Source organism: Theobroma cacao, chromosome 5 (assembly GCF_053813885.1).
Source record: "Theobroma cacao isolate CCN51 chromosome 5, ASM5381388v1, whole genome shotgun sequence".
Taxonomy (NCBI): domain Eukaryota; kingdom Viridiplantae; phylum Streptophyta; class Magnoliopsida; order Malvales; family Malvaceae; genus Theobroma; species Theobroma cacao.
In genome coordinates this window covers 5580335-5608201 of record NC_142643.1, presented here as the reverse complement: position 1 = coordinate 5608201, position 27867 = coordinate 5580335, and the positions used below count along the sequence as shown (strand labels likewise).

Sequence of the window (27867 nt, the reverse complement as noted above, 5' to 3'; positions counted from 1 at the left end):
ATGGATAGTTTATTGCTTTATTTCTGTAAATTCGTAATTTTATAGAGTAGAAAGATGGTTTCTTAGGCATGTGAATGTCATAATCCACTCCTATACTCCATGATCAAATGCCCAATAAATAATGCCAGGTCAATATATTTTATTGTGAACCTAAAATTTGGTGACTGATGAGGATTATTCAACAATCAATCGCACACGTTTTTTGAACTTGTGTAATTATCTAATTATCTATCATCATTCTTCATTAAAGTCATTTCATCGAACACTAAAATTTTTATTACAAAATATATTAATAAAAGAGTAAGAAAACATCCTTACAATTTTTATTAAAAGAAAATTAAATCATCTTTGATAATTTTTATGTTCACATACTTTTCGTCCGACCAATTGATTAGCAACCTTGAAAAAGTTTATGTTGGTATTGACGGAATGGCTAATCAAAAGATAAAAGCTTTTACTTAAGATTTAGACTATGAATTGATTAATTTTTTTTTTTTCTGATAAAAGATAGTTTCTTATTGTTATCAAATGTAAAATACTCGATCGTTTAAAATTAGAGATCTTTCTCGTCTAAGAAACTATTTATTTAGCATTATCTTCTTGCATTTCACTTTCAGTTTGGTGTGCCCAAAGTCAATACCAAACTTTTTGCATTGGATGTACACATTAGAATTGAATTACCTTGGTCGTTAGGCGGCCAATGTTATGGAATTTCAAAACTTGGTTCTATAATTATTATATATTTGAAAGTAAAGTAAGTCCAGGCTTTAATATTCAAAAAGAAGATCATAAAAGATCTTTGTGCTATATGCAACCCATAAAGTACGATATAAGATTTGGAACCACTCACGTTTGTCCACCTGTCAATCCTCCATTCGCTTTCTCCAACAAGGACGCTGACGTGAGCATTCTCCACTAAACTTCAAAAGGCTTTCGGGAGCGGACTTAGAATAAGATTTCTTCTTCTCGGACTCTCTCTCTGGCAGCGGCCGCTTCATCGTCTCGTCCCTTTCGCCTCACGACAATTCCCAATTTATTTTAATTTCGTTTTCACATCCATATTCGTTAAATTAATTACTAATAAATAAATTATTCGATCTAATTTCTGCTATATATAAATATTAGTAGTTTTCTGGAGATTGAACTCTTGATTTTGCGTGAATATGGATTGTGAAATGAAGAAAAATTCTCACGATGGGATTGTCGTTAATGGCAAAAACGAGGGCGTTTTCGGCTCACCTGCCAAGAGGATCAAGCTCATTATCGATACTGACCCCGGAATCGGTCAGTTTCTTTCCTTTTTATTATGTTTTTTTTTTTTTTGGTGGTTGGAAATGAATTTAGCATGTTAAGTTCTATAAAGAAGAGTTATGGAATTGGAATTTCTTGTTTTCGTTTTCTTGTTTTATAGTTGCGCTTATATTTTAGAAAAGCTCTAAAAATTGATGAAAAAGTTTTATTTTTTTTATTTTTATGATAAGCAAAATTTTCATTATCCAAAGAAGCAGGAGAATGACTTGCACCCAAGAGAAGATGATAGAAAAAGTTTAAATTTTAGTTAATAATCCTCTTTGTTCCTTTGTTTGACTTGTTATAAAAGAGACTATAGTCGTTTGCTTCGTGTAGGAGCATACATTTTTGAGCTAAGTGGTGAAAAAGAAAAAAAAAATAACAAGTTAAAGCCGTTTTCGGGTTGAAACTCTAGCCTTTAGGTTCTAGTAGTGAATGAATACTGATTCAATTTAGAGGGCAGTTGGAGATCTGTATAGGGAGTTCTGTTTTGGCTAGATTCATATGAAGAATCCTCTCGTGAAACTATATATAGAAGTGAAAATAACACTTGGAAAAGAATGTGAAGGCCTGTTGGGGACAGAACGTGAGGTTGATTGGTTGGCATGTTTAGTTATGATGGCGTGGGTGAGTTTAGAAGATTGTTTTTGTAATTAATAGACTGAGATTTCTATTCCCTATGTTAGATTGAAATGAATTATGAAGATCCTCTGTAAGATATGAATGTTTTCTTTATTTGATTAATAGATGATAGTATGGCAATCTTAATGGCATTCCAAAGTCCGGAGTTGGAGATCTTAGGTTTGACGACAATATTTGGTAATGTTGCTACAGAAGATGCCACCTGTAATGCCTTACTTCTGGTACGTGCTTGTTTGTTGATTTGAAATTTTTATATTTTCTAGGCATATATCTTTTAGGTTTTGATATGTTTATGGAATATGTTCATGATCATTTCCTCTTTTTGAGGTGCAAACGGATAGTGTGAGATCGCAGGGTGTCCAGATGTTCCTGTAGCAGAAGGCAGCCCTGAACCTCTTAAGGTAAATGCTTAGGTATTCTCTAGCATATTCTGCATCCATTTCCCAAATTAGATTGTAATTGCACTGAAAATGATTCATTTTATGTTCAGGAAAAGGACCTGACTTTTCTTCATAATTTCTTCTGTTTCTAGCATTTGCAATTGGCTAGCCCCAGTCTGATCTACTATCTTTTAGCATGTGTATGATGATCCAAAAGTTTTTCCTTCTTTCATTTTGTTTTTTTGTTTTTTTTTTGTGTTTGTAGCATGGGCCAATCACCTAGCTCTTGCTAGTTGAATTACCTTTGTATATCACTCTTATTTATTGTGCTTTCATATTCTTTTTCTGGGCATTGTGATATCCTTTATTTAATTTAGCCTAACCATGGTTTCTTTGGAAAAGGGTGGGAGGCCACGTATCGCTGACTTTGTTCATGGTTCTGATGGACTGGGGAACATATTTCTACCTCCTCAAAAAACAAAGAAATCTGAGAAGAGTGCCTCTGAATTTTTAGTTGAAAAGGTCTCTGAATATCCTGGTGAAGTATCCATACTTGCACTTGGACCGCTGACAAACTTGGCATTGGTAAGTCTTTGCATTGTTTCTTATTGATTTCCCCTTTTGTTGTTATTGATTCTAGACCTAAGAACTATATGCCTAAACATGGTTATATATCCAGGCAATCAAAAGGGACTCAACCTTTGCTAACAAGGTGAAAAATATAGTTGTACTTGGTGGTGCATTCTTTGCATTAGGAAATGTGAATCCTGCTGCTGAAGCAAATGTAAGTACAGACACTCCTAGTTTTATGTTTTTATGATGAGGAACGGAATATCATTCTTCTTTTTGAAAAGTTCCTTCTTTATGGTAACTTCTTAGTTTGCAGGGAGAAACTACAAGTTTTTAAAGTTGAGGCCCTGTAGGTGAAGGTTTCTTGATTGAATCTCCATCTTGATTTGTTACCTCTTTGGTGTTATTTACTTATTAGTTCTAGCAATGTGCCTTGCGCATAGTGTTATTACATTTTGGAGTGAACTTCCTTTCAGTTGAAAAACTCATCTAATTTCTTTTGCTAGCTTAAAATCATTATTATATCATCTTCCCTTTTTCTTGGCAACCATGTTATCTCATTGTTCATTCCAAGAGTGAACTGTGGTTGCAGCTTGCTGGTCAGTGAAGAAAATTAGTTTTATCTTGAACAAAGTTTAGTAGTTGACTATCCATTAAGAAGTCATTCACAATTTGTTTGTCTGACTTCAGATATATGGAGACCCTGAAGCAGCTGATGTTGTGTTTACTTCGGGAGCTAATATTGTTGTTGTTGGGATTAACATTACTACCCAAGTCAAAATGACAGGTAGGAACTTAATTGTCATTTCTCTTTGCAAACGAGCTTCTTTTGTATGTTTATTTGAGCTACTCTTCTTGACAAAGATCATTGTCATATCTGTTAGATGATGACCTCCTCAAACTGAAACAATCAAAGGGAAAGTATGCTCAGCTGCTGAGTAACATGTGCAAATTCTACAGAGATTGGCATGTGAAGTCTGACGGTGTATATGGTAATCTTTTGCAATTTTAAATTAATATAAACTAAATTTCATCTTTTCTTTTCACCTCCAGAATCTTGCTCTGAGTCTTATTATAGGGGAATAACTCTGAAAATTTTGGTTCCAGGGATATTTCTTCATGACCCTGTCAGTTTTGTGGCTCTAGTTCGGCCAGATCTCTTCACATACAAGAAGGGGGTTGTGAGGGTTGAGACACAGGGCATATGTGTGGGGCATACATTGTTGGATCAAGGATTAAAAAGGTATTCCAAAACAAGCATGCTGATTATCGAATTTAAATAGATTTGCAGTTATTGTTGCTAACATTTATGCCATATTTTGGTGCAGATGGAATGGAAGCAACCCTTGGACAGGCTATTCCCCAGTTTCTGTCGCTTGGACAGTCAATGTGGATGAAGTCCTCAAGTATATTAAGAAACTGTTGATGAAACCATAAAAGCTGAAAATAGGACTTGATATTATAAAAGATGTCAACAACCCAAACTGGGGTTTGGATTGCCTTTGATTTCAACTAAAAAAAGGCCCCTTGTAATTTATTCTCTTCATGCCACCCAAATTTGGGTTTAAAGAGCTCATAATTGTTTTCATATTGATGGATCTCTTATTTATTGCAAAAAACATTCACTATGATGATCCTCAACTAATAAGAAATATTGTAAATGATGCTTTATCTTGAACATGTAATGTTAATGTGGGGGTCTTTCGACTAACTCTAAAGTGCATTGCAGCAACACAATAGCTGAACTTAAAAATATAGGAATTGTCATCACCAAAATGCTGAGGTTATTTGATGGTCTATCTGTTCTATGTTAGAGTGGTTAGACATGACATCATGCTAATCTTCATCTCATATAATTCTGAAACTCAGCCCATTTTGTTTTCCGGAGAGGTTAAATGGGTTTCTACTCTTTCTCTAAAAATAGGAAATCTCTCTTCCAGGTAAATTCAGAGCTGGAGCCTATGCCCACGAACTTTAGTTTCAAATTTTGACAGGACCCAAAATAAATGATTAAAGGAACAAGAAGAAGAAGTGCATGGGCTTTGTTCAGCAGAGCAAGCAATTGTCAATTGATCTGAGTGATGAGTAACAAGAAGGATGATTTGCATCTTGTGAAAAAGGTTGGATGGGTAGTTTATGCAGTTACAATTGCCAACGAGTCTACGTCTGATTCTTTCTACAAATGTACGTGGACCATCCGGGTGTTGGCAGCTGCAAGCTTTCCCTAACTGCGGAGTGGAATCCACAGTAAAATTTAGGCGGCCATGCCTGTCAATGCATGTGATCTCACATCTTTTCTCTCTGATATCACTTTTTATTTTTCTTGCCAGTACCAAGTTCGTTGAAAACAATATTGTGATAACAAAACAAAGATAACTTTTAGAAAAAGAGAATGTGGATGCGGGGTTGATTATCCATAATTTGGCGGGGGATGGTTTTGAGTTTTGAATTTATGTTCAAATATTTTCTCTCTACTTAATGCATTCCTCAGAACTGTTTCTAGCCACTTCTAATTTGAAGGCTAAACACTCAGCTATTGATTTCAGTCCATCTCGTTGCAAATGCAAAAGCGTCAATCTTTAAAGTCCACCAGGGATTTCAACAGCACGAAACCGACCTCCTCATCTATTTGATGCAACTGCTAGGCTCTAGCTTTGCCCAGGTCAACCTTAGCATTCATGATTCATGAATCAAGTTAGGGACCCAAGCTTCGAGTCAACTTTATTTTCGATCCATAAGCTTTATATTTATCTCGAACGAACCCAAATGCAATAGAAGAAGCTTAGGTCAAAAGCAGTGACGAAAGCCCTTTTAATAAAAGCAGTTAAACCAACTCTTTTTCTCTCGCAAACTTCTTGATATTTCTTTCCCTTAGGACAGTCAACTACCACAACGAGAGAACCGTCTCAACTCCCGCCAGACACTGCACCCACTCCAACCACCTATAGAAAACGAACCCATCATCTCAATCTTATTAAGAACTCCAAAATTCTCTCTAGCATATCATTTCAAGAACCCTGGAATAAGTGGAAGGCCTAAACTATTAGACAGAAGCAAAAAGAAAATAGGAAAAGATGGGGCGAGTTTCGTCGACAACTGCAATGGCGGAGAAGCTTTCCTGGTACTGTGCTTTGTTCATGGCAGTGATGCTGGTATTGAGCTGCTGTGAATCGAGTGAAAGGAAATTCAGAGGCGAGGTGCTGCGTCTGCAGAAGGATTTGATGATGAACAAGCCATGCGATGAAATTTACGTGGTTCGGGAAGGAGAGACTTTGCAGACTATCAGTGAAAAATGTGGGGATCCTTATATTGTTGAAGAGAATCCTCATATACATGACCCAGATGATGTTTTCCCCGGCCTTGTCATCAAGATTACTCCTTTCAAGAACAGGTAGAAACTACTAGCATGAATCCTGCATTGCTCAATCTATATATATATGTATTCTGGCCCACAAAATTAAAAGAAAAGAATAGATTGAAGCGTATATCTAGATTGGCTGGGAAAAATTTAATATTGAGAGGGCAAGTGATTGTTATAATTTGCAGTTTTTAAGAACTTTCTTTGAGAGACTGCTTAATTAAAAGAATAGAATCAATTGTACTTTGATACTGAAGGGGTGATAGGATTTGAAGTAGTATTCATTTCAAAGAACTAAGTATTTTTGCATAGTTTAGTGCACTAGTTTTGTAAAATTTCTATCGAAATATTATTGTGTTTTGATGGAGTTTAATTAGGGAAGGTCCTTTTAAGATGGAACAACTTGTTTAATTATATGGTTAAAAAGTATTCTCTTCTGAAGGCGGGAACATTCACATATTTGATCCTTAATAATATTCTAGGTGTTTGTCATTAATTAGAAAATTACAGCAACCCATCCCAAGTGCCATTATCAAAATCAATCCACAATAAGAAGCAAATAAATGTCTGGTTTTGTTTTGGAAATACATATTGTAAAGATAAAATTCCAATTTTAAAAATGAAATAGTAATATAACATTTCAATAACCAATCAATTAACTAACTAAAATGATTGTAAATCTAATAAAAAAACGTAATCATCTGTAGAATATGCCACCATAATAACTTTTTCCAAATCCAATGGGAAACTTGTTTCGAAAACTATTAAGCAATTTCGACCCAAGCTCAAGCAACCAAAACAATTATTGGGCTTTCCTAACGTGGCAAAAAGTGATCACTTGATACCCATTCAGATTTTAATTCCATCTTCCACGAGGTTGGACATGGGCCGGTCGGGCAAGGTGGTTCCCAATAGCGAGCCCAACCAACCCAAGCCTCAAAAGCATCGTACCTTTAAAACAAGTTACTTAATATGGAATATACATATAAATGTACATTATATTACATTTTAAAAGTTTAGACTAAGTCAAACAATCTAACAAACAGTAGCTCAAGCAGGCCATGCAACCCAAATAGGCCAACAGTCCAACAAGCAAACATATGAGTGTAATCTGATTTGAATTTTTAAATTTAATTATGTATATCTAGATTTAAATGTAAATAGATTAAATTAAGATTAAAATTTAATTTAAATATTATCTATCCAAATAAAATCCTCTATATTATATTTATCTTGTAAATTCTATAAAGATTATTAGCATATAAATACACTTTCACTTCATACTTGTTTTTTAAGTTATATTTCACAGCACGTTATCAGTATGATTCTCTAATCTCTCAAGTTTTGGTATCATTTAGTTTTCATCATCATCTCAAAGTAGAAGTTCCATTTAGTTTTCATCATCATCATCATTGCTTCAAAAGAATTTCAATAGTTAGTTTTTTATGTTTGATTTTAACAAATTAAGTAAGTGACTTAATATCTTTTTGGTGTTTTCATCACTTGAAAATTAGTCTTAATGACAATTTGCTATCATGTAGTATATATTATATTTTGTCTCTTAATTTATTAAATTAGATTAAACAAGCAAATATATATAATCATATATGATCTCTTTGTTCTAGTTTTGGAACATGATTTGCTCAATACTTTATTTCTTTGTTTTGAATTTTGAATATGATTATACTTAGTATATGTAAATTTGTTTTTAGTACTATAAAATTTTACATAAGACATTTTGAATTGAACATATGAAATTGACTTTATTTGATATTTGTTTCGTAATAGGTGGATAAATAATGCATTATATACTATAGTAAATTTGAAAATACATTTTGACCATCATAAAGTAGTAATTTTTTCAAAAACTCATTATGATTTGATGCATTTATGATTGCAAGATTTTAAAACTATAAGCGAATATAATCAATATTATTTAGAATTAGTTATTAACTAAAATTGTGTGGAGTTTGATACTTGTTGTTTAGAATATCTTGAGAAACATTCTTTGTGAAAAGTATCACTACCTACAATAGAGGAATAGATACTTGAGGTCCAAAATGTCTTAGGCAGCATTTTGTGTGAAAGTATCAATATATATAAGCAGGGCCGACCTTGGATAAAGCCACCCAAGTAAGGGTTTTAAGCTTCAAATTTAGAGAGATCTTATAATTTTATAATAATTATAATATAATTAATAATATTAAAAATATATAAAAATTAAGATAATTAATTACCTATTTTCTCATGCCTAATAAGTATCTATTTTCTCTCATTTCTATGTCCCTATTAATCCTCAACTATGTATCTTATTTCTCATTAAAAATATATAAAAGTAAAAAATAATTAATAAAAAACATAGTCTCTCATTTATCTAATTATGTGCCTAATAAATCTTAATTTGTTATCACTTCTGAATTCCTATAATGTTATTAATTCTGAACTATTTCTCTTATTTAAAAGGTCTTCTTTCTTTTTTTGAAAAATATAGAAAAGATGGATTTGCATTTGTTGTGATTTCTTCTAAAAAGATTGCATCTAAAATGAACATAAAATCTAATTCGTGACACACATATCATCCGTAGAAAAAAACAATTTGATGAGAATGTTGATAATGAAATAACAAGATCTCTTGAAGTGTTATTTAGAATTGATTACTTCTTATATATATTAGATCAAACAATTTTTTCACTATAAAGTAGACTTAAACAATTTAGAATATATGAAAGAATTTTTGGTTTTCTATTTCGCAGTAAAACGTTAAAGTCATTAAATGATAATGGTTTGAAAGAATATTGCCTTAATTTTGAATGTTCCTTAAAATATAACAATTATTCTGATATTAATGGTTTATTTTTATTGTCAAAGCTAATTTTTTTAAAAAAAATTATTCAAATAAAAGATAATAGTCCAATCAATATACTTAATTATGTAAGATGACTCGATTCTTTTCCATATATATATATATATATATATATATATATATTGCTTTTAGAATAATGTTAACAATTGCAATAAGTGCTGCTTGAGGAGAAAAAAGTTTCTTAAAACTAAAATTAATAAATTTTATTTAAGATCAACAATTTCTCAAGAAAGATTAAATGGATTGACTATATTATCAATTGAAAAGAAATATTAGAAGAACTTATTATAAAAGCTTAATTAGAAATTTGTATCTTAAAACGCTAGAAAAATAAAATTTGAATAAAATTTTTTCTCTTAATTTTAATAAAAAGGCCTTATTTGAGTATTTTATTTTAAACATTTGAACTTATTGAGTTGCCCTTGTCTACAAAAGAGGCATCAATACTTGAGAGCCAAAATGCCTTGGTTGCTAGAAAGGTATTGCTACCTAAAATATCGATATTTCTGACGTTTCAAACAAAAAATAAAAAGGAGACTACACAGGCACTTTACCAAAGTACAAACTTTCTGTCTCACTTTTACTTTTGTTTTTCTCTTTCTCTCACACTTTCTCATCCTTTTTTACCCACATCAAAACCCTAGCTTCCCACTTCAATTTAGAGGCTTTATTTGAGGTTTTACATTTGGATTTACTCTTTGTCAACTCACCAAGGCAAGATTACAAGGGAAACTTAAGTTATCAAAATGGATGCGAATTATGTAAGTAATGTTGAAGAAGAACTTGGTTTGTTGGAATTGATGAGATGCTAGCTAAGTTCTAATCTTGAAAGGATATGTTAGATTTTTTGTTGTGAACCTTGTTGTTTTAGGTTCTATTGTAGCTCAAAAGGCTGATAGTTAGGAGAGCTTAACTAGGTGGCCTTGATTTGATAAAAGTGGCATAACAGGTGAATGGACTTGCATGAAAATTATTTTGATATAAAGAAAACATGAAAATAGATTTTGAAAGTTGGGTTTCAAAAATATGTGTTGAATGATCATACTCCAATTCTATGATGAGTTGCAAATGTAAAGTATGTTATGTATGTAAGGTTATAAGCACACATGTATATCTAATATGCATTTCGAGAAGAAGAACTTTTCAAAGGAAAATATGTTCTGTCTAGTTCAAAAATGTTAACCTTGTTGAAATGTGAAAACCTGATATGTTGAAGTTTCAAGCATGATGATATTGTGATGAGTAAATGAGCTGTATACCATATGACTAATGCTAAGGAGATGTACATGAAATGAGAATATGCATATGTATATGCTATAACCCTTGTAGGGATAGTGGTGTTGTTCCCACTTGTAAGCGTATGATTAAGTACACCTAGAGTTGCCTTTATAAAGATGATGGTGTTGTTCCCGAGTATAAGTGCCTTGATATGTGTAATTGTTGGGCAAGAATGGGGGTAAGTGTTGGTGCAAATGGGGTTTTTGGAATTCAAAGGAACCAAAAAAATTGACTTCAAGGCATGCCTTTGTAGACGTTATTTTTAAGACTTTTTTCACCTTCACCACTTGGTATGTAAAAGGAGAATTATATAAATAATCTTAAAGATACAATGAAGTCAATGTCTAATTTCGTCTTGCATTTACGAGATTAGGTCACTATTGTTGAAGTTTCTTCTCACGCAAGTGGACGCATCTAACAAGTAATATAGTAATGAAATAAAGTATCGTTCCCACGAAGAATTGTTTAATTCCTACTGTTAATTACTAAAATTATAACACCCTAATTTTATCCAAATAATTAAAATAAAAAAAATTAAAACTAATAAACTAAAATTAAATATTAAATAAATCTCACTTAACTACCAGACCTAAAATTATAATATCCTTCAATACTTCATTTGATTATTGTCTCTCTCTCTTAACTCAGTTTAATGGATTAAATTGCTAACCTAGAGTCCTAAATTATTTACAAGTCTCTGTCGAATTTCTCATAAAAATATCTCTCTCAATTAATTTACTATATATTTATGCAAATTAAATTGAAGAAAGATTCATTAAGTTTGTGCTCTAATTTTGGCTACGTATGGCTTATAGGTATATGTCTACCTTATATGCAAATCAAACCACCTAATCAACTAAATATATTCGATCATACGCTATTTTATTCAAGGTCTACCTAAATATCATTCGTCAAGGTTTAACTTAGGTTTTCAATTCAATCTAATTGGTGATCAGATAATTAGAAACATTAAGAACAGAATAAAATAAACAACTTAAATCTATCAAATATAAGTAAAAGAGAAATAAATAATTTAGACTATATATTGAGTTCAATCATAATCTTAGATTAAAAATTTAGTTCCTCATCAAGTCATACATCATCATTGAATAAAATATAAACAATAAAAACAAACTAAGAAAATAAAGAATAATAAAAAAGAATAAACTCAAGAATTATAATCTTGATCTTCCAAGTTTTCTTGAATCTTTCAAAATCTTCTTAGCTTCAATGACTTTGTGGCTTGACTCTCAGCTTTCAATCTGATGTTTTCTTCCTCTTTTTTTTTTTAAGTTCTCCGAAAAGGTTGTTTTTATAGGCTTTGAATTTAGACCAAGTTGGGTAAAGAAAGAAGTCAATTTCAGCTGAGATTTCCTCATCAAACTATGTAAGTCACAATTTTATCAAATTAATTAACAGAAATCGTAATTACTCTAGGACTGTTGTAGTATGTTAACTTCAATCAGATTTTTAACTATCTTACAAGCCGAATTGGTGAAGTGGTAAACATAAAAATTGTAGATCTTTCTCTTAGCTTTTCAATGATTCAAGAATCACTTCATTTGGAGCTCTGTAGTGAAAGGTATGGTCAAAATACCAAAACATATGCATCGAAAATCTGCACCTCGAAATTGCTCTCATTCTTTTACTAAAATTATTCTTTTAAATACCTACAAAAGCATAAGTAAATCAATAACAACCTATCTTAATCATATTAACACCAAATTAAGCATAAAATTAACCAAGATTAGATTGACTCACCTAAAATAACTAATTTAAAATAATTAAATAAAACTTACTAATTTCTATACATTACTACAAAAACCTAGTCAAATTATTATCAAAATTAAGTTCAAATAACTCTATATCATAGAGTTATCAGTCACTAGACACACTTGAAAGTTGCAAAGTTGTTTGACCTTAAAGTTTACTTTCTGCAATAAGTAGATTATGAAGAATTTAAAAACTTTTGGTAAATGATGGGAATTCAAATTGTTTATGTCTTTTTTTGAATTTTTATGAAAAACATAACACTTCTCTTGTTCTTGTTCTGCTTTTTGTTTGTTGTTTATCAAAATGGTTAGTAGTAAGTCATTTATATAGACTTGTAAATGTCTCTTCTTTAATGACACAACTTTTTTATTAAAACACCTTTTGGTCTTAAACACATCTTTATATGTTACAAGACATAACCTTTGGAAAAAGGTATTGTTCCAATAATTATCTTATGAAAGGACAAACATTTATACCATTAGATATAACATTTGAACTACAATATAAAAAGTTAACTTTTCATATCATAACTTTTGAGTATTGATGTTTTTTCAATTGCCTCATAACCTTTGGATTTAGAAGTAATTTTCCTAATGTCACTTTACCAAGAGACATAACTTTTGATATGAAAAACCATAAACAATCCAATAGTCACATTTTGTGACATAACCTTTCAATGGATATGCCTTTCCAATAGTCATAACTTTTCATATAGCAAGACATAACTTTTCATATGAAGAGACATAGTTTTTCATTTTGAAAATACACCAACAGTAAGCAAGGATGGTAGTGGTGTCTCACCTGCGATTTTCGCCTATACCAGCCATGATATTTGTAATGTTAAGTATTTCATGAGCTTGCCTATATATGAGTTGAGTATGTCCAATGTGAGTGTACTTTTAAGATGATTAATTGAATGATCTTTGCTTGAGATAGCATATTGAGTGAACTTATACTTACTAGGGAGGCTTGGGTGAAATAGAGATGCCTCAAAGTTGCCTTGAGCGTAGGTTGATGTGGCTCAAGGTTAAAAAGGTTGAAAGTGCCAAAGAGCTTTAATTAGTGTAGAATTTGAATGAGGTATCGATGCCTTTACATGAGGAATCGATACTTGTTCTTTAGAGTTGAATTTTAAAAGCCTTTCGGAACAAAAATACCGATATTCCTAGCGAAAGTATCAATACTTTCAATCCAAAATAAAGTAGTAGGGCATTTTGTGTTGCAACTATCGATACTTTCAGCTTGTTTTCACAAAATTAATGAAATTTAACACTATTTTCACATTGGGATGCCCTGTTAACATGGATTATAACACGAAGTGATATAGAAATGGTTTGGACAACACCATTGCATCATGGATTTGGTTTTAAAGTGAAAATTGCATTGTTTCAAAGGAAATTGCATAGTTTTATAAATTCCCTATGTCTATATCTACTTGTTCCCCTTTTATGTCTCTCACTGAGTTTATACTCACTATTTTCAACTCATGTTTTGTTTTTTAGATTCGGAGATATTTAGATCGTATATTGCGGAGTCCTACCTATACCCATTAATTGGTAGGTATTACCATGACATTCAGTAACAATTATCTTACATTTAGAGTCATTTAGTTTTAAAGACATGGGTTTATTTTATATGTGATGGATGTCAGAATACATTTTGTATAACCACGTGTTGGCGAACACTTGTTTTGTTATATGATTATGAATGATAATGTTTAAGGTATAATATATGGATATATCAAGATGATATGATGAGTTTCAATTACGTATTTACTACATATGAGTTACAAGTTCTAATAAGGTAACACATATGTATATGTAAATACGAGGCTTGCTTAGCCTTAATGGGTCCATGCACTGGTCATGGCTCAAAGTTGGGTCATGATATTAATAAAGTATAAAGGCAACCCTAATATAGGTTTGCCCATATTAGATGGATGAAATTTAGTTGATAGTATTGTAGGAATTACAGGTCCTTAACATGTTTAATATATCATTATCATTATGAGTTACATACCCTTAATATGTTTTGTACTACCATTCTGATGAATTACATGCTTCTAGCATGTTTTGTCTACATGTCGTAGCATGTTCGGTTTATAAGCCCTTGGCATGTTCTAAGTATACATATTCAAATAGAGCCAAAAATGTATGTCTTGTTAAGTAGAATATTAGACTTTGAATGGTAATCTTATGCTTGAGATTTTGAATTTGATATTGATTTTTATTTGCTTATGTAATGAATCGGTCGAATTTATTTTTGTACATGCATTTTGACTTGATTTAAGTCTAAAAATTGAAAGATTGAAAGTAAGATGGTTGGTTCTTTGGTTTTAGTTTGAATTCTAAAATTTTTTCTTGAATTTTGGAAATTTATGAATGAAGTATTGATACTCTTAAAATAAGGTATCGATACTTGGCCGATTAAATGCTCTAAGAGGCAATTGGTGTTTCAAGTATCAATACCTAGAGGTCAGTAAGCAATTTGTGTGAAAGGTATCGTTACCTTTAGTGTAGGTATCGATACCTAGCAACTTAAATGCCTGAGAGGCATTTTGTTTGCAAATGGTTAAAAATCTATCACTATGGTGCTTCTTGGATGCAAATCAAACTCACTAGACCAAACCCTTTTGAAAAGTACCAAGACTTGACAAATGTTCTTAAGCAAAAAGTTGTCTATCTATAGGAAGCTTTGCCATAAGCCCATGTTGACGTAAATGGTGATAAAGCATGGGATGCTCATTAGACTCGTTAAGCCACATATGTGATGTTGGCTATTATGACTACAAAGCTTCAAAAGCAACATGAAAACAGTTGTGCAACATGATACGACTTTGCAATCATAAGAATTGTTCTATAATCAAGGTCATACATAAAGGTATGAGATAACATAGGAATTGTTTCTATGTGAGAAGATAGAAGGTAGTTCTATTAGAAGAAAGATTTAAGGTTGCTAAGTTTTATGGTAAAGCTAGAGCAATGTGTTTATCATGAATTAAATATTAACTTCGTTCCATAGTCTCTACCAAATACAATTCATAGTTAGGATTTGAGAATTTACATTGCCTTAATTATGAATTGGGAAGACAACCACGATAAAGGCACTAACTTGGAAATATTTTCCAATATCTTTATGGTAAAGACAAATAAAGGAAAGACTGAAAAAAAATCTTTCTTTGACAAAGTTAAAGAAGAAGAAGCTTACAGAAGCTTTTACTTTACCCAAGTTTATGATTGAGCTAGAAGTTACTACTATTGTATTAACATCATAAGTATTCGATACTAGATGTTGAATGCATTTAAGTAATGACATAAAGCGCAAAATAATAGTAGTAAGTCAATGATCAATATAAACGTCAAGAAAACTGATTGCATATGATCTTGGTTATGGCATTTGAGTCTTGGTCATTGAAGGAAGAATTAGAGTATGAAGATACTTAGATCCTTTTTATTGTGAATCATAAAGGAGCTAGTAATTCTTATCTACATGACCAAATCACTTTTCATGCAAAAGTGAATGACTTGGTATGTTCAAAAGGTCTTACACATATAGATGTATACCAACCATTCAACATAAAATATTATGGCAAATGTTCCTAATTCATTAAGTTTACACAAGACCAAATTGAGATTTTGTCTTGTATACTTAAAAAAATTATAATTTGAATTCTTGAAATGCTTAGAGAATTCAAAGAGAATATCATATGAGCTATATAGTATAAAGTACTCTTATTAATATATGATCTTAGTGAAGATCACTTTTACTTATTAATTAATCATTCAAAAGATGAATGTAAATTCATGTGGAACGGAACTTTTTTATGAATAGGACATAGAAATGTTTGTTCAAAGAAGAAAATAAATTCATAGAGTGATATGATTTGATCCGTATCTCTTTAATATATATGTAGCCAATTATATTATTCCAAATCAATACGATTCCAAGCATACATTGAGATGTATGTATGTAACATTATGGAATATTCAAAAGAGTTCAAATATTGCTCTCACAAAGGATTTTGGATTTAGAGGGAGCATGATGACATTAAGAAAGGAGTTTTTTTACGTTACATGGTTACATTAGAATCTAACTCTTAAGATTTTACATAGAGATGCATAGTCATATGTATGAGAACTCCATGAATTTAGTAGGATACATTGGAGATGTATTATTCATATAAAATGAATCTATTAAATATTTTTTTCATTGAAGTTACACACTTTGTTCTATTAAATGGGATCCAAAGGGTTGGATTTAATAGAATGTACAAGTGTATTTATCTCATACACATGAGGAGGTTAATAGTAGTGAATATAATTTTTTGGTGATACAATTACATGGGATGCAATGTGTATACAAAGAAAGTGCAAAAATTTAAAAGAGGCAGATGGCACAATGAAAAGTGAGAAATGAATATGATGCATACAACATAGTTTAGTTGGAATGGTTCCAAAGAAAGAAAAAGGACTATGTACATATATATAATTAAAGTCATATACAACCTATTGAAGACTTAAATAGAAGGATATTTAGATCATTAGTTCATGAAACTAATATAGGATTCTAAACATTGTGAATGTAACAATGAGGCCATACTAAGAGAACTCGAGTTTCATTAAATCTAGGTATAGTAATATGACATGATGTGATGCATGACATCACAAAGATAGATAAAAGCAATTAACCATATTGAAGGGCACAAACAAGTCTACATGGAGACACAATTGCTAGATGAATTAGATCCATATACAATGAGTAGCAAGTAGCTTTATTCTAGTGGGAGATGTTGAGATGAGCCCTGTAACTAATTAGGATTGGTTAAAGCTTGATTCCAATCATGCAACAATATCGTTCATGTTGAATGATTAGAGGTTTTTCTTCATCAATAAGACATTAATTATAATGGGTTATAAGTCTAATTGGATGAAGTCTATGATATTAATATGCCTTGCAAGGGAACTGTAATGGGTTGCAATTATGGGATCCCTATGCATTAAAGCATAATCTCTAAATGTTCTTAGTCGATGTATCACTGAGACTAGACATGAATGATACTTAGAGACTAGTACATTCTATGTTTCTTTTTTTGAGAAGTAAGCAATCTATCTCATAGGTTGAAGTATAGAGATATTTGGAATTAGAATGTAAGTGCTTGTCTAAGAGAGCAAGTGCACTGAACATGACCTACCATGAAAAGTGCATTTGAGATTTCACTCTAGTGTCTATGTAATACTTCTTATGTGTCAGTTGTGTAAATAGTCCCTAGACTTGAGACACCAAATTCTTATATATGGAGTGCTATGCTTTGACTTCATCCCTAAAGATGCCTAACCAAGGATGCCAAAACAAGATGCTTTTGGGTATAACATGAAACATGTAAAGGCAAATGAGTGGTGAAGAAAGAAATCATCACTCTAAGTGATTTAGGGGACATATTCTAATAGTTCTTAGTTGATATTAGTTTGTTGAAGTCCTTGGCCAAGGCGACTTGAAGATTATGAAAAAGAGTTTCATAAGTCTCTATAAAACTAATGATCTAACTCTAAGAACGAATATGAAGGTTAATAAGAGTAGACACTACACCATGTTCTTTTCATCTCTAAGATATATGATGAGAGAATGAATTACACTGATAGATTGTACACTGAAATGTTGTCAAAGAACCTTTTGACTTTTCTAACAATTGGGTCGCCATGATACATTGCTAGATGTTAATCTTAGTCTATGGAATTGAATTAATTAATTTAATAAAAATTATAATTCAATTCCATTACCAACATGTTAGGAACTTAATGGGTCGCACACAATAAGTTACATTATAAATTAAATTGGAAGTGTGATGATTTAAGTTGAACTTAAATCATACATTAAGTTTTTAACTTCTAAGGCCTTAATTAAAATAGTTTAATTAAGTATAAAGCCAATATTATAATTAGTTATAATATTAAAGTCTTAATTGCAAACAAATAAAGTAAATTAAATTTTATTTTGTTTTACAATGACTTAATTAAAAAGGTTTAATTAAGTGTCAGGCCTATATTAGAAGAGGTCATAATATTAAGGCCTTATTTGCAATTTAAAAAGTTAATTAACCTAAATATAAATATTACTTTTCAGCTACTCCTCATAATACAAATGAAACACAAAAGTTAGTTTTTTGAGTCATTAGAAAACTAACAAGAAAGCCTAGCCGTACACTATCTTGAGTTACTTGAAAAATAGTTTTTCAACTTTGTGATTCGGCTAAAATGAGTGTGATTATGTGGAAAGAACAAGTTGTTGTCCACCTTGCTAGCATGGAGGCATAGTTGAGAAAGCTCACTCCTTGTGAAGGTTCAAATGCAACCATGTGTGCAACTGTTAGAGGCCAAATGCTTGGGTGGCTTGGGTTCTTTCTCCTTTTGTGGTATACACGGGCTCGAGTAGAAATAAGAGTAGTGTCGTATCTTCTCTTAATCAAGAGGATTTGCCATAGTGATTACGACATCACTTGGTTATGTAGCATTTTTTTTATATTAAAATCACCAAGGTGATCCATGAGTAGTGGCATGACATGGTACATTTAAAATTTTTATTTTTCATTGCATATGATAATTATTATCTATGAGTTTCATCCCATTCCGGTACTTTAGTGGGTAAAAGTATCCATCCATTTTTAATGATTAAATGTATTCTTAGAAAAGTGATTGGTATAACCACTATGATTGTAATTATTATGACGACCTCTTTTACGTCTATAATCATAATTCTTAAATTATGTCGCATTCACTTCAGGGAATGGACAAAGTTTATGATTTTTTCTTAGTAGCTTGTTATTTTGCTCAACCACAAAAAGACATGAAATCCAAAACAAAACGTATTTCAGATTATTCAAAGTATAATATTTTTCACTTGTTACAAAAATAGATATCATACAAAGTCAATTTCAAATGTCCAATTCAAAATGTCTTATGCAAAATCTCATAGTATCAAAGATAGATTTACATATGTTGAGCAAAATTATAGTCAAAATTCAACAAAAAAAATCATATATTAAGAAAATCATATTCCAAAATTAGAATAAAGATATCAAATAAAATTATACAAATTTTTATCCTCAATCTGATTTAATAATTCAAGGGACAAATTATAATAAATACTACATTGTAGCAAATTCATGTCAAAATTAATTTCAGGGATGAAAACTTTGAAGAAATATCAAGTCACTTACCTATTCGCTAAAATCAAAAAGAAAAAAAAATCAACAATTGAAATCCTTTTGAAGTTTGAAAGAACTAGAACTTCAACTTTGAGATGATGATGAAAACTAAATGATACTAAAACTTGAAGGATTAGAGAATTGAATTGATAATGTATTATGAAATATAACTTGAAGGAACAACTAGTAAAGTATGAAAGATCTTATTCAAGTGTATAATTACAAATAAAGTGAGAGACTTATTTATAGGCTAATGACCTTTTTTACAATAAAGTGAGGGATTTATTGATAAACTAATAACCCCTTAATTCTAATATTAATCCAATTCAATTTATATTTAAATCTAGATATATATGATCAAATCTAAAAGTTCAAATCAAATTGCACTTCTTGTGTCTGACGGTTGTATTGTTTGACTTGATCTGAACTTGTTTGGTCATAAAATAATGAACATTCCCATATATATTCATAACAATTAGAAATTATCTCTAACAAAATATTTCATTAGAAATGTTCATCTACAAAATTTCACTTGGTGTAAAAAATTTCACTTGGTGTCAAACTTTTCTCGATGAAAATTTTTTTCTTCAATGAATGTAAAAAATTCATTGGAAATAAATTCAAAATTCATAACATTATTCCATTTGGAATAAGATAGTATTACTCGTGGATATTTTTCAATTAAAAAAGTTCCGTCAAATCATTTGACTTTCTTATAATATTTCTGCCTTAATTTGAAACGTTAGCTTGAGCACCAACTTGAAAAAACTAAATGAAAACTAAGATAAAAAAAAAAAACCTCAATATTTAGAGGACACTCTGTCTCATGTAGACCTTCACCAATTCTATATTACAAGCCAAAATTTAAATTATAAAAAGTGCTGCTTCCACACGCATTTCTATTGAATTCACTTATCTTTAAAAAGACTTACAATTGGACAAAGTCGAGTTAAATTATTGCATATAATTTTCTTCTCCAATGATAATAGTACAAAGCTCAATTTGCATCCTAAAACGATCATTTTTCTTCATTTCTTTTCTTAAAAGCAAGTTTGTAATCAACGAAATTTGCTAGTGACAACTGTTTGTTGCAAATATGGAGCAAGTTGATTTATTTTATTTTATTTTTTTGAGTGCTTTTAAGGTCAATTTAGAGCAAGTTATCTTATTTTATTGTCTCCAATGAGTACTTTAAACTATGTTATTGGACACGAACTCGTGTTGCTATAATTTAGAGGACACTCTGTCTCATATAGACCTTCACCAATTCTATATTACAAGTCAAAATTTAAATTATAAAAAGTGCTGCTTCCACACGCATTTCTATTGAATTCATTTATCTTTAAAAAGACTTATAATTGGACAAAGTCAAGTTAAATTATTGCATATAATTTTCTTCTCCAATGATAATAGTACCAAGCTCAATTTGCATCCTAAAACGATCATTTTTCTTCATTTCTTTTCTTAAAATCAAATTTGTAATCAACGAAATTTGCTAGTGACAACTGTCTGTTGCAAATATGGACAAGTTGATTTATTTTATTTTATTTTTTTGAGTGCTTTTAAGGTCAATTTAGAGCAAGTTATCTTATTTTATTGTCTCCAATGAGTACTTTAAACTATGTTATTGGACACGAACTCGAGTTGCTATAATTTAGAGGACACTCTGTCTCATATAGACCTTCACCAATTCTATATTACAAGTCAAAATTTAAATTATAAAAAGTGCTGCTTCCACACGCATTTCTATTGAATTCATTTATCTTTAAAAAGACTTATAATTGGACAAAGTCAAGTTAAATTATTGCATATAATTTTCTTCTCCAATGATAATAGTACAAAGCTCAATTTGCATCCTAAAACGATCATTTTTCTTCATTTCTTTTCTTAAAAGCAAGTTTGTAATCAACGAAATTTGCTAGTGACAACTGTTTGTTGCAAATATGGAGCAAGTTGATTTCTTTTATTTTATTTTATTTTTTTGAGTGCTTTTAAGGTCAATTTAGAGCAAGTTATTTTATTTTATTGTCTCCAATGAGTACTTTAAACTATGTTATTGGACACGAACTCGTGTTGCTATAATTTTTGGCCCCCCTCGTATAAATCTGTTGTATTGGTGTATAAAATCTGACCCTTTAAACTCTTCTTGGTAATCATTAATAGTATACCATTTTAATTCTTTTTCTTTGGTGTTAATTGGGCGCTTATAGAGTTAAAATTCCACATATGAAATAGACAGAGCAGGCATTTCTAATTGATTAAACCTTCATTAATTATATTCAACAAAGAAAATCAAAATAGGGGTTGGGTCAACATAAATTAATTTCTAAACTACAAGTAATGTTGTTTGTTTGACTGAAGACGAGAAAAAATACATGTGGAAGGCATGCTGCTGCTGAACCAGAATGAGTCCTTGAAAGGGAAGAAAGAAAAAATACAATATAAAGAAAGAAAAACTTAACTTCTTACCATGCGAGGCCACATTCCTCTTAACCATGCCATTTCTAAAAGATATATAATACATAAGTCCAGAACCAGATTAAGGGACAACTCAATAATTTCAAAATTTTAATGTTAAATATTCAAATAAAAATTTTCTTTTAAATTAAGAAAATAAGACTTCTTTTTATTGAACTTGAGGAAGAAAGAGAAAATGAGGAAAGAAAAATTCATAGGTGAATATTATAAATTAAAAAAGAAATAGTATTATATATAGAAAAAAATAGTTGTTGTACATAAAATTGTGGAAATTGAGAAGTGATAAAAAATTAAGATTTATGAAGCACATAATTAGGGAAATGAGCAAATATATTATTTTATTAATTATCTTGATTTTTATATATTTTTAATGAAAATTGACATAAATAGTTGAGAACTGATCGAGATATAGGAAGTGAGAGATAATAGATATTTCATTAAGCATGAGATGATACATAGATATTTTATTAATTATATTAATTTTTACATATTTTTAATATAATTAATTATATTATTACAAATTATGGGACCTAAAGCAAGGGTTTTGCTGGCTTTATCCTAGAGCGGCCTTGATCACATTGTCAAAAACACTAACGACAGTAGTTAAGTAGATTACATAAGTGTGTAGCCATCCAATTGGTAAAAGATTCTAGTTTTTTAACATTAATTTTTGCATATTTCTTAAATTTATTAATGAAATAATTTTTTTTTATTTTATGAAAAGATAAAAAAATAATATGAAATTAATTTAAAATATTATTCGTTTAGGTTTAGATAATTCAATTTGAACTGAAATCAAAACGTATATATTAAAAATTCGATCTGCTCCGAACTTAATATTACGATTCAAATCAAAGTTTTCTTGATTTTTTTCTTAACCCTACTCACAATAGGGTTGAGAAATCAATATTAACATAGCATTACACTAAAAGGCCAGTGTATTTTATTAAAGAGAATGTTTATCGTTTATCACATGGAAAAGATCTTATCGAACAAGAAAAGAAGAAATATATACATTAGAGTATTTAAACTAAACAATAAATACATGTTACATATATGTAAATACATCTCATTATATTTAAATAGTTAATTCAATAATAAATGCAGGTTACATCATATCATCCCCTAAACTTTCTAAACTCCACCGATGTAGCTCTCTGCCGCTGCTGATCCAGATTTCCTGTTTCTTCTCCAGTCTTGCCTTTTTGTCTCCAATTGATTGTTTGTTATTTCTTCGATGTTGCTTTGATTCTGAGTTGGTTCTTCTTATATGTATGACTCTGTTTTTTCCAAGGATTTTTCCTTGTGATCAATAAAATCCTTTCACTTTTCAAAAAAAAAATCACAATAAAATCCTTTCACATTTCAAAACAAAAAAAAAAAAAAAAGAAAACGCAGCCAATGTAAAGCAAATTAGCAATCATGTTGCATTAATCTAAATTAAGTCTGTAACCTCAATTTAACTTAATTAGGTAGATGATTGAGACAATTAGGTGGCACAAAGATAGAATGTCCAATAAATTTTCCTGAGATTACTCGGTTTTAGGATAATTGAATTTAAACTTTAATTATTCATAAAAGCAGAATAAATTACTGAATCAGATCTGGATTATTCTGCTATAATCTGTAAAGGAACCACGTGCGTTATATTAAAATCAAGACTCATCAAAGCATACTACAAAATTCATTAATGGAGGCCATACAATTCCACTGGAATAAAACTTTCTGTGTTGTCTTCATGTTCATTTGGTATACAGTAGCGTATTTTAAAGTTTTCTCAATAATTTTACTTGGTCATATAACAAGTAATAAAAAACGGGAGATAAAACTTTCCTTTCCGTGGCTGCTTCTTTCCCTATTTTTATTCACTCACTTTCTAAAATTTGACCAACTGGTGGGCTCTCTTCACCGCTCAACTCGAAGCTTACGTCCACTATATAAAGTGTTGAGATTCTTTGTTATCCTCCAAATATCCTACCAAGCTTAGGCACTTAGCACCCTTCCCTCTCTCTTTGCAAAGTTTTCTTTGTCTAGCAGTTCGCTCCTGATTAATGGATACTCAAAACTTACTCTTCTCCTTGTTCTGTTTCTTTCTCCTTTCTCTTTTCTCAGGTAAGAGAAAACGAACTCCATTTCTTTCTGCCCCATGCCTGGCCTTTCACTGCAAGAAATTTGTAATCGTTTTCATAAAATTGTAGGTCAACAACAAGTTGTTGAGGGTTCAAGGGTGTCTCCGTTCGCTTTCGGACCCAAGAAGCTCTTTGTGTTTGGAGATTCCTATGCTGATACAGGGAATAACAGGAAAGCTATTGCAAGTTCCTGGAAATTTCCTTACGGAATTACATTTCCTGGGAAACCAGCTGGCCGTTTCTCTGATGGGCGTGTTTTGACTGATTACGTTGGTACACCTCTATCTCTCTCTCTCTCTCTTTCTAATGAGTAATGATAGTGTTTTTCTTTTTCGGCTTTAGCTTTAGCACTCTCTTTTCGGTACAAGTAATGCGGTTGCTTGCTTTAGTTCCTGTTCATATCAAATAATATATTAAAATGGGTGGTGGGTTCCTCTTCACTCCAAGCTTGTCTCTTTTCCTCTTCGTGATAATTACTACCGAGCTGAGTTGCCGCTTTCCCTTTCCTAACCTGTTCATTTTGCATTATAGGGGTTCATCTTTCTATTCTCTTGTCAGGCCATCATCTATCTTTTCCTTCTTGTCCGACCATTTTCACGTGATTTGAAGTTTTGTACACTTTTGTTCTTTACCATTATTTAACATTAATCATTCTCTTCAGTGCTTACATGCTTTATCACGAAATACCCTCTTAAAATGCTTCTATGGACCCATTTCCTCATTTTCTTATTCCCACTTCGATTAAGTACTTAAGGAAGAAGAGGATAACTGTAATGATTTACACCTTTAACCTTTGTTTCATTTTAGTTTAGTACCGACAGTGTCAAACCCTCAAACGCTATGCAAAGTAACAAACAACTCAAAGAGAAAAAACAAATGATCAGCTGTGGCAGCATTTCTTCTCCATAAAGATCATCAAATATAAAGCAACTTTATCTTTTTCTTTATGTTTAGTTCCTAATCTCCTAAACTTTACTGTTAGTGCTTTCCAATCAAATCAGTACTTTGGTGACACAACATGATCAACAACTCCCTTTGGAATTCATTTATTCTAACCATTCTCAATCATTTAACAAAAAAAACATTTTTTTATTACCGAAAAAAGTCTTACCTTGTTTCTTGACAAGCAGCCGGGTATTTGGGAATCAAGACACCCATACCATACAGATGGAGGAAAGAACTGGCTGGTCGCCTTAAGTATGGAGTGAACTTTGCTTATGGAGGGACGGGTGTTTTTGACACGTTAGTTCCGGAGCCAAACATGACCACCCAGATCGATTTCTTGCAACAGCTCCTCAATGACTCGGTCTACACCAAGCGGGGCTTGAAAACTTCTGTCGCACTTGTCAGCCTTGCAGGCAATGACTATTCAGCTTACATTGCCAGGAACGGTTCTGCTGCGGTAATAAAAATTAACTGTTTTTCTTAAACACTTTATATATTTCCAGTACTGTTGATTTCGTCAGGCACAAGGCAGCGTTTTATAGATGGTGACAGGCATTGACTATGGTTCACTAATTACACTACGAAATTGTTAATGGTCCCTTTAATTTTATGCCTTGTCATATGAATCTGATAATCACTGTTACGCTTGAACTTGTTGAACCCGCTTGAAGTGACAGTTGCTCTACCACATAATGACCCGATTAATAGTTAATTGCAAAAAAAAAACACCCAAATGGTTTTTTTTTTAAATCGATGAAAGGGACCAATAGTTGTCTGCCATGTAGATATTTTAGGAAGTAACCTATTCATAAAACTGTTGTCTTACTGTCCAAGTGCAATATCTAGTTCCTACTAGCATTTTTGGGCTGTTTTTTTTCTGGCGCGGTCTTAGAGAAAATCTGAGCCGTCCAACTGACACTTCATTTTCTCTTTATCCAACCCGTGCATCTTGTACCTCTAGTTCAGGCTAAATATCTTTGTTACAGTGAACTAGGGTGCCCCTGCCCAATGCTTGCTCGATCAGTATATGATTATAAAAGGACAAGAGTTATAAAAGGAGATGCCGTGCTTTTGGTAGTACAAAAATTGGACTCTATACTAGCACTTCGCAAACATTTAAGTCATGCTTATATTTGTTCTTCGTGGTGTCTCAATATTATGTAGGGCCAGGTAGATCTTAAAGATATCAAGGTCTCTTTCTCTTGTTCTTATTGTTGTATGTATGCATGCAAAGAAAAAGGAAAAAGAATTACCAAGGATTTTGAGATCCGGTGAATGATGAGTTTATTTGCTCTTATAACGGAGCCCAAGCCATAATGTCATAAGCTTTAATTAAAAAATTGTCCCTATTATTTGTTTATTGCAAGCAAGCTAATACTGGGTCATCAAGATAAGTAATTAAAACCGATCAGAATGTATGAAAATCATTCTTAATTACTGTGAAAATCAACAAAATAGGAGGTACGGAATGAGAAATTTGCTAAAAAGTACTGTTTGCTGACAGGGTTTTCCAGCTTTCATCGAAAGCGTTGTGAGTCAACTTACGGTGAACTTGAAACGCATCCATGGCTTGGGAGTGAGGAAAATAGCCGTGAGTGCCCTGCAACCGTTGGGATGCCTCCCTCAAAGCACCGCCCAATTCTCCTTTGAGCAATGCAATGCAACTGAAAACACCCTTGTTAATCTCCACAACCAGCTGCTGGTTCAAGCTGTGAACAATTTGAACAAAAAAACCAACAGCACCTCTGTCATTGTTCTTGATCTTTATGATGCCTTTTGGACCGTTTTCAATCAGAAAGAAGCTCATCAAGGTTATGATATATACAATCTTCACTTTGATTCATTTTTACTCAAAACTGCCAAAATGATATTTTACTTTTGCTAACTAATTTCTACATGTACTTCTTTTGCAGTAAGTCCAACATTTGAGAACCCATTTCAACCATGCTGTGTTGGGGTGACTGCTGGATTTTCGTGTGGAAGTGTAGACGAACATGGGGTAAAGAAGTACACACTTTGCTCAAATCCTAAATCAAAATTCTTTTGGGATACAGTTCACCCTACACAGGAAGGATGGCAAGCTGTATATTCAACTCCAGCTTTTCAAAACAGCATCAAGCAACTCCAATAGGAATTTACCATGGAAAGGAATAATATTGTTTGGGACTTGTGACTTTGTAATGCTTTACATTTTGTTTCAGGTATATGTGGAATTCCTTGTTATCTCTTTATTCATTTGTTTAGTACTTTTCCTATTGATGTAATCTTGGCTTGAGGTTAGAGTAAAATTGTATGCAGAAATAACGAAAGTTCTTACCCGGTACCTCTGGTCTAACAAGAGTCTAGAACCCAATAGCCAGACCCAATATCCAACTTTTCGAGTTTAAACTATGTTCTTCCCTAGTACCTTTTGGGTGAAGCGCAATATGAAAGGCCACAACGAATTGGTGCAAGTCTTTGATACTAATTGTAATGATTCGAGTCTAAACATCATTAGGTCAATAATTTTTTGAATTTAACTTATGTGACCTTTGAAAATTTATATTCAAGTTGTTTATATTGATTGACTCTAATTTTTATATAAATTTGATTAATCACATTAATCTAGGATGTGGGATGGAGTATCACGGCACACTTGAGTAGATCTCATTGGTAGTAATTTAACAAGGTAAAAATTTATTTTAGAGGTGAAAAAAAACTTAAAAATTAGAAAGTAGATTTTGCCTAAAAGAACAATTTCGTGGCTACTTTCTACAATAAGCAAATATGGGCCGACCTATTATTTTCATTTTTGTTGAAGCTTTTTCATATGATATTCTTTTAGCTCATGCAATCTGTTTTTTAAGAAAGTAATATTCGAATTCAACATAGATTGGGTCTCTTTGGGTTTGGCAAAAGTTGCTACGTCCAAGGACCTTGGCCCATCCCAAAGTCGCAAACCATTTTGAATTCAGCAATTA

At 31.5% G+C, this 27867-nt stretch overlaps 3 protein-coding genes across 3 annotated transcripts; all 3 read left to right on the top strand.

Annotated features, from left to right (window-relative positions):
* The first annotated feature begins 953 nt into the window (after positions 1-953).
* URH1 (uridine-ribohydrolase 1) lies at positions 954-4560 on the top strand. Its single transcript, XM_007027624.3, has 9 exons — positions 954-1284; positions 2038-2153; positions 2274-2333; positions 2715-2897; positions 2992-3096; positions 3573-3669; positions 3767-3874; positions 3990-4125; positions 4211-4560. Exons 1-9 carry the CDS (start codon positions 1164-1166, stop codon positions 4317-4319), a joined length of 1035 nt encoding a protein of 344 aa, XP_007027686.2. The 5' UTR covers positions 954-1163; the 3' UTR covers positions 4320-4560.
* Positions 4561-5703: 1143 nt separating this feature from the next.
* Positions 5704-6681, top strand: LOC108662080 (peptidoglycan-binding LysM domain-containing protein). The gene has a single exon (XM_018121214.2). The coding sequence runs from the start codon at positions 5957-5959 to the stop codon at positions 6275-6277; it is 321 nt and encodes a 106-aa protein (XP_017976703.1). The 5' UTR covers positions 5704-5956; the 3' UTR covers positions 6278-6681.
* Positions 6682-23752: 17071 nt separating this feature from the next.
* On the top strand, positions 23753-27230 carry LOC18598201 (GDSL esterase/lipase At5g03610). The gene is made up of 5 exons (XM_007027622.3): positions 23753-23945; positions 24032-24235; positions 25093-25364; positions 26412-26718; positions 26821-27230. Exons 1-5 carry the CDS (start codon positions 23885-23887, stop codon positions 27036-27038), a joined length of 1062 nt encoding a protein of 353 aa, XP_007027684.3. The 5' UTR covers positions 23753-23884; the 3' UTR covers positions 27039-27230.
* Positions 27231-27867: the final 637 nt, after the last annotated feature.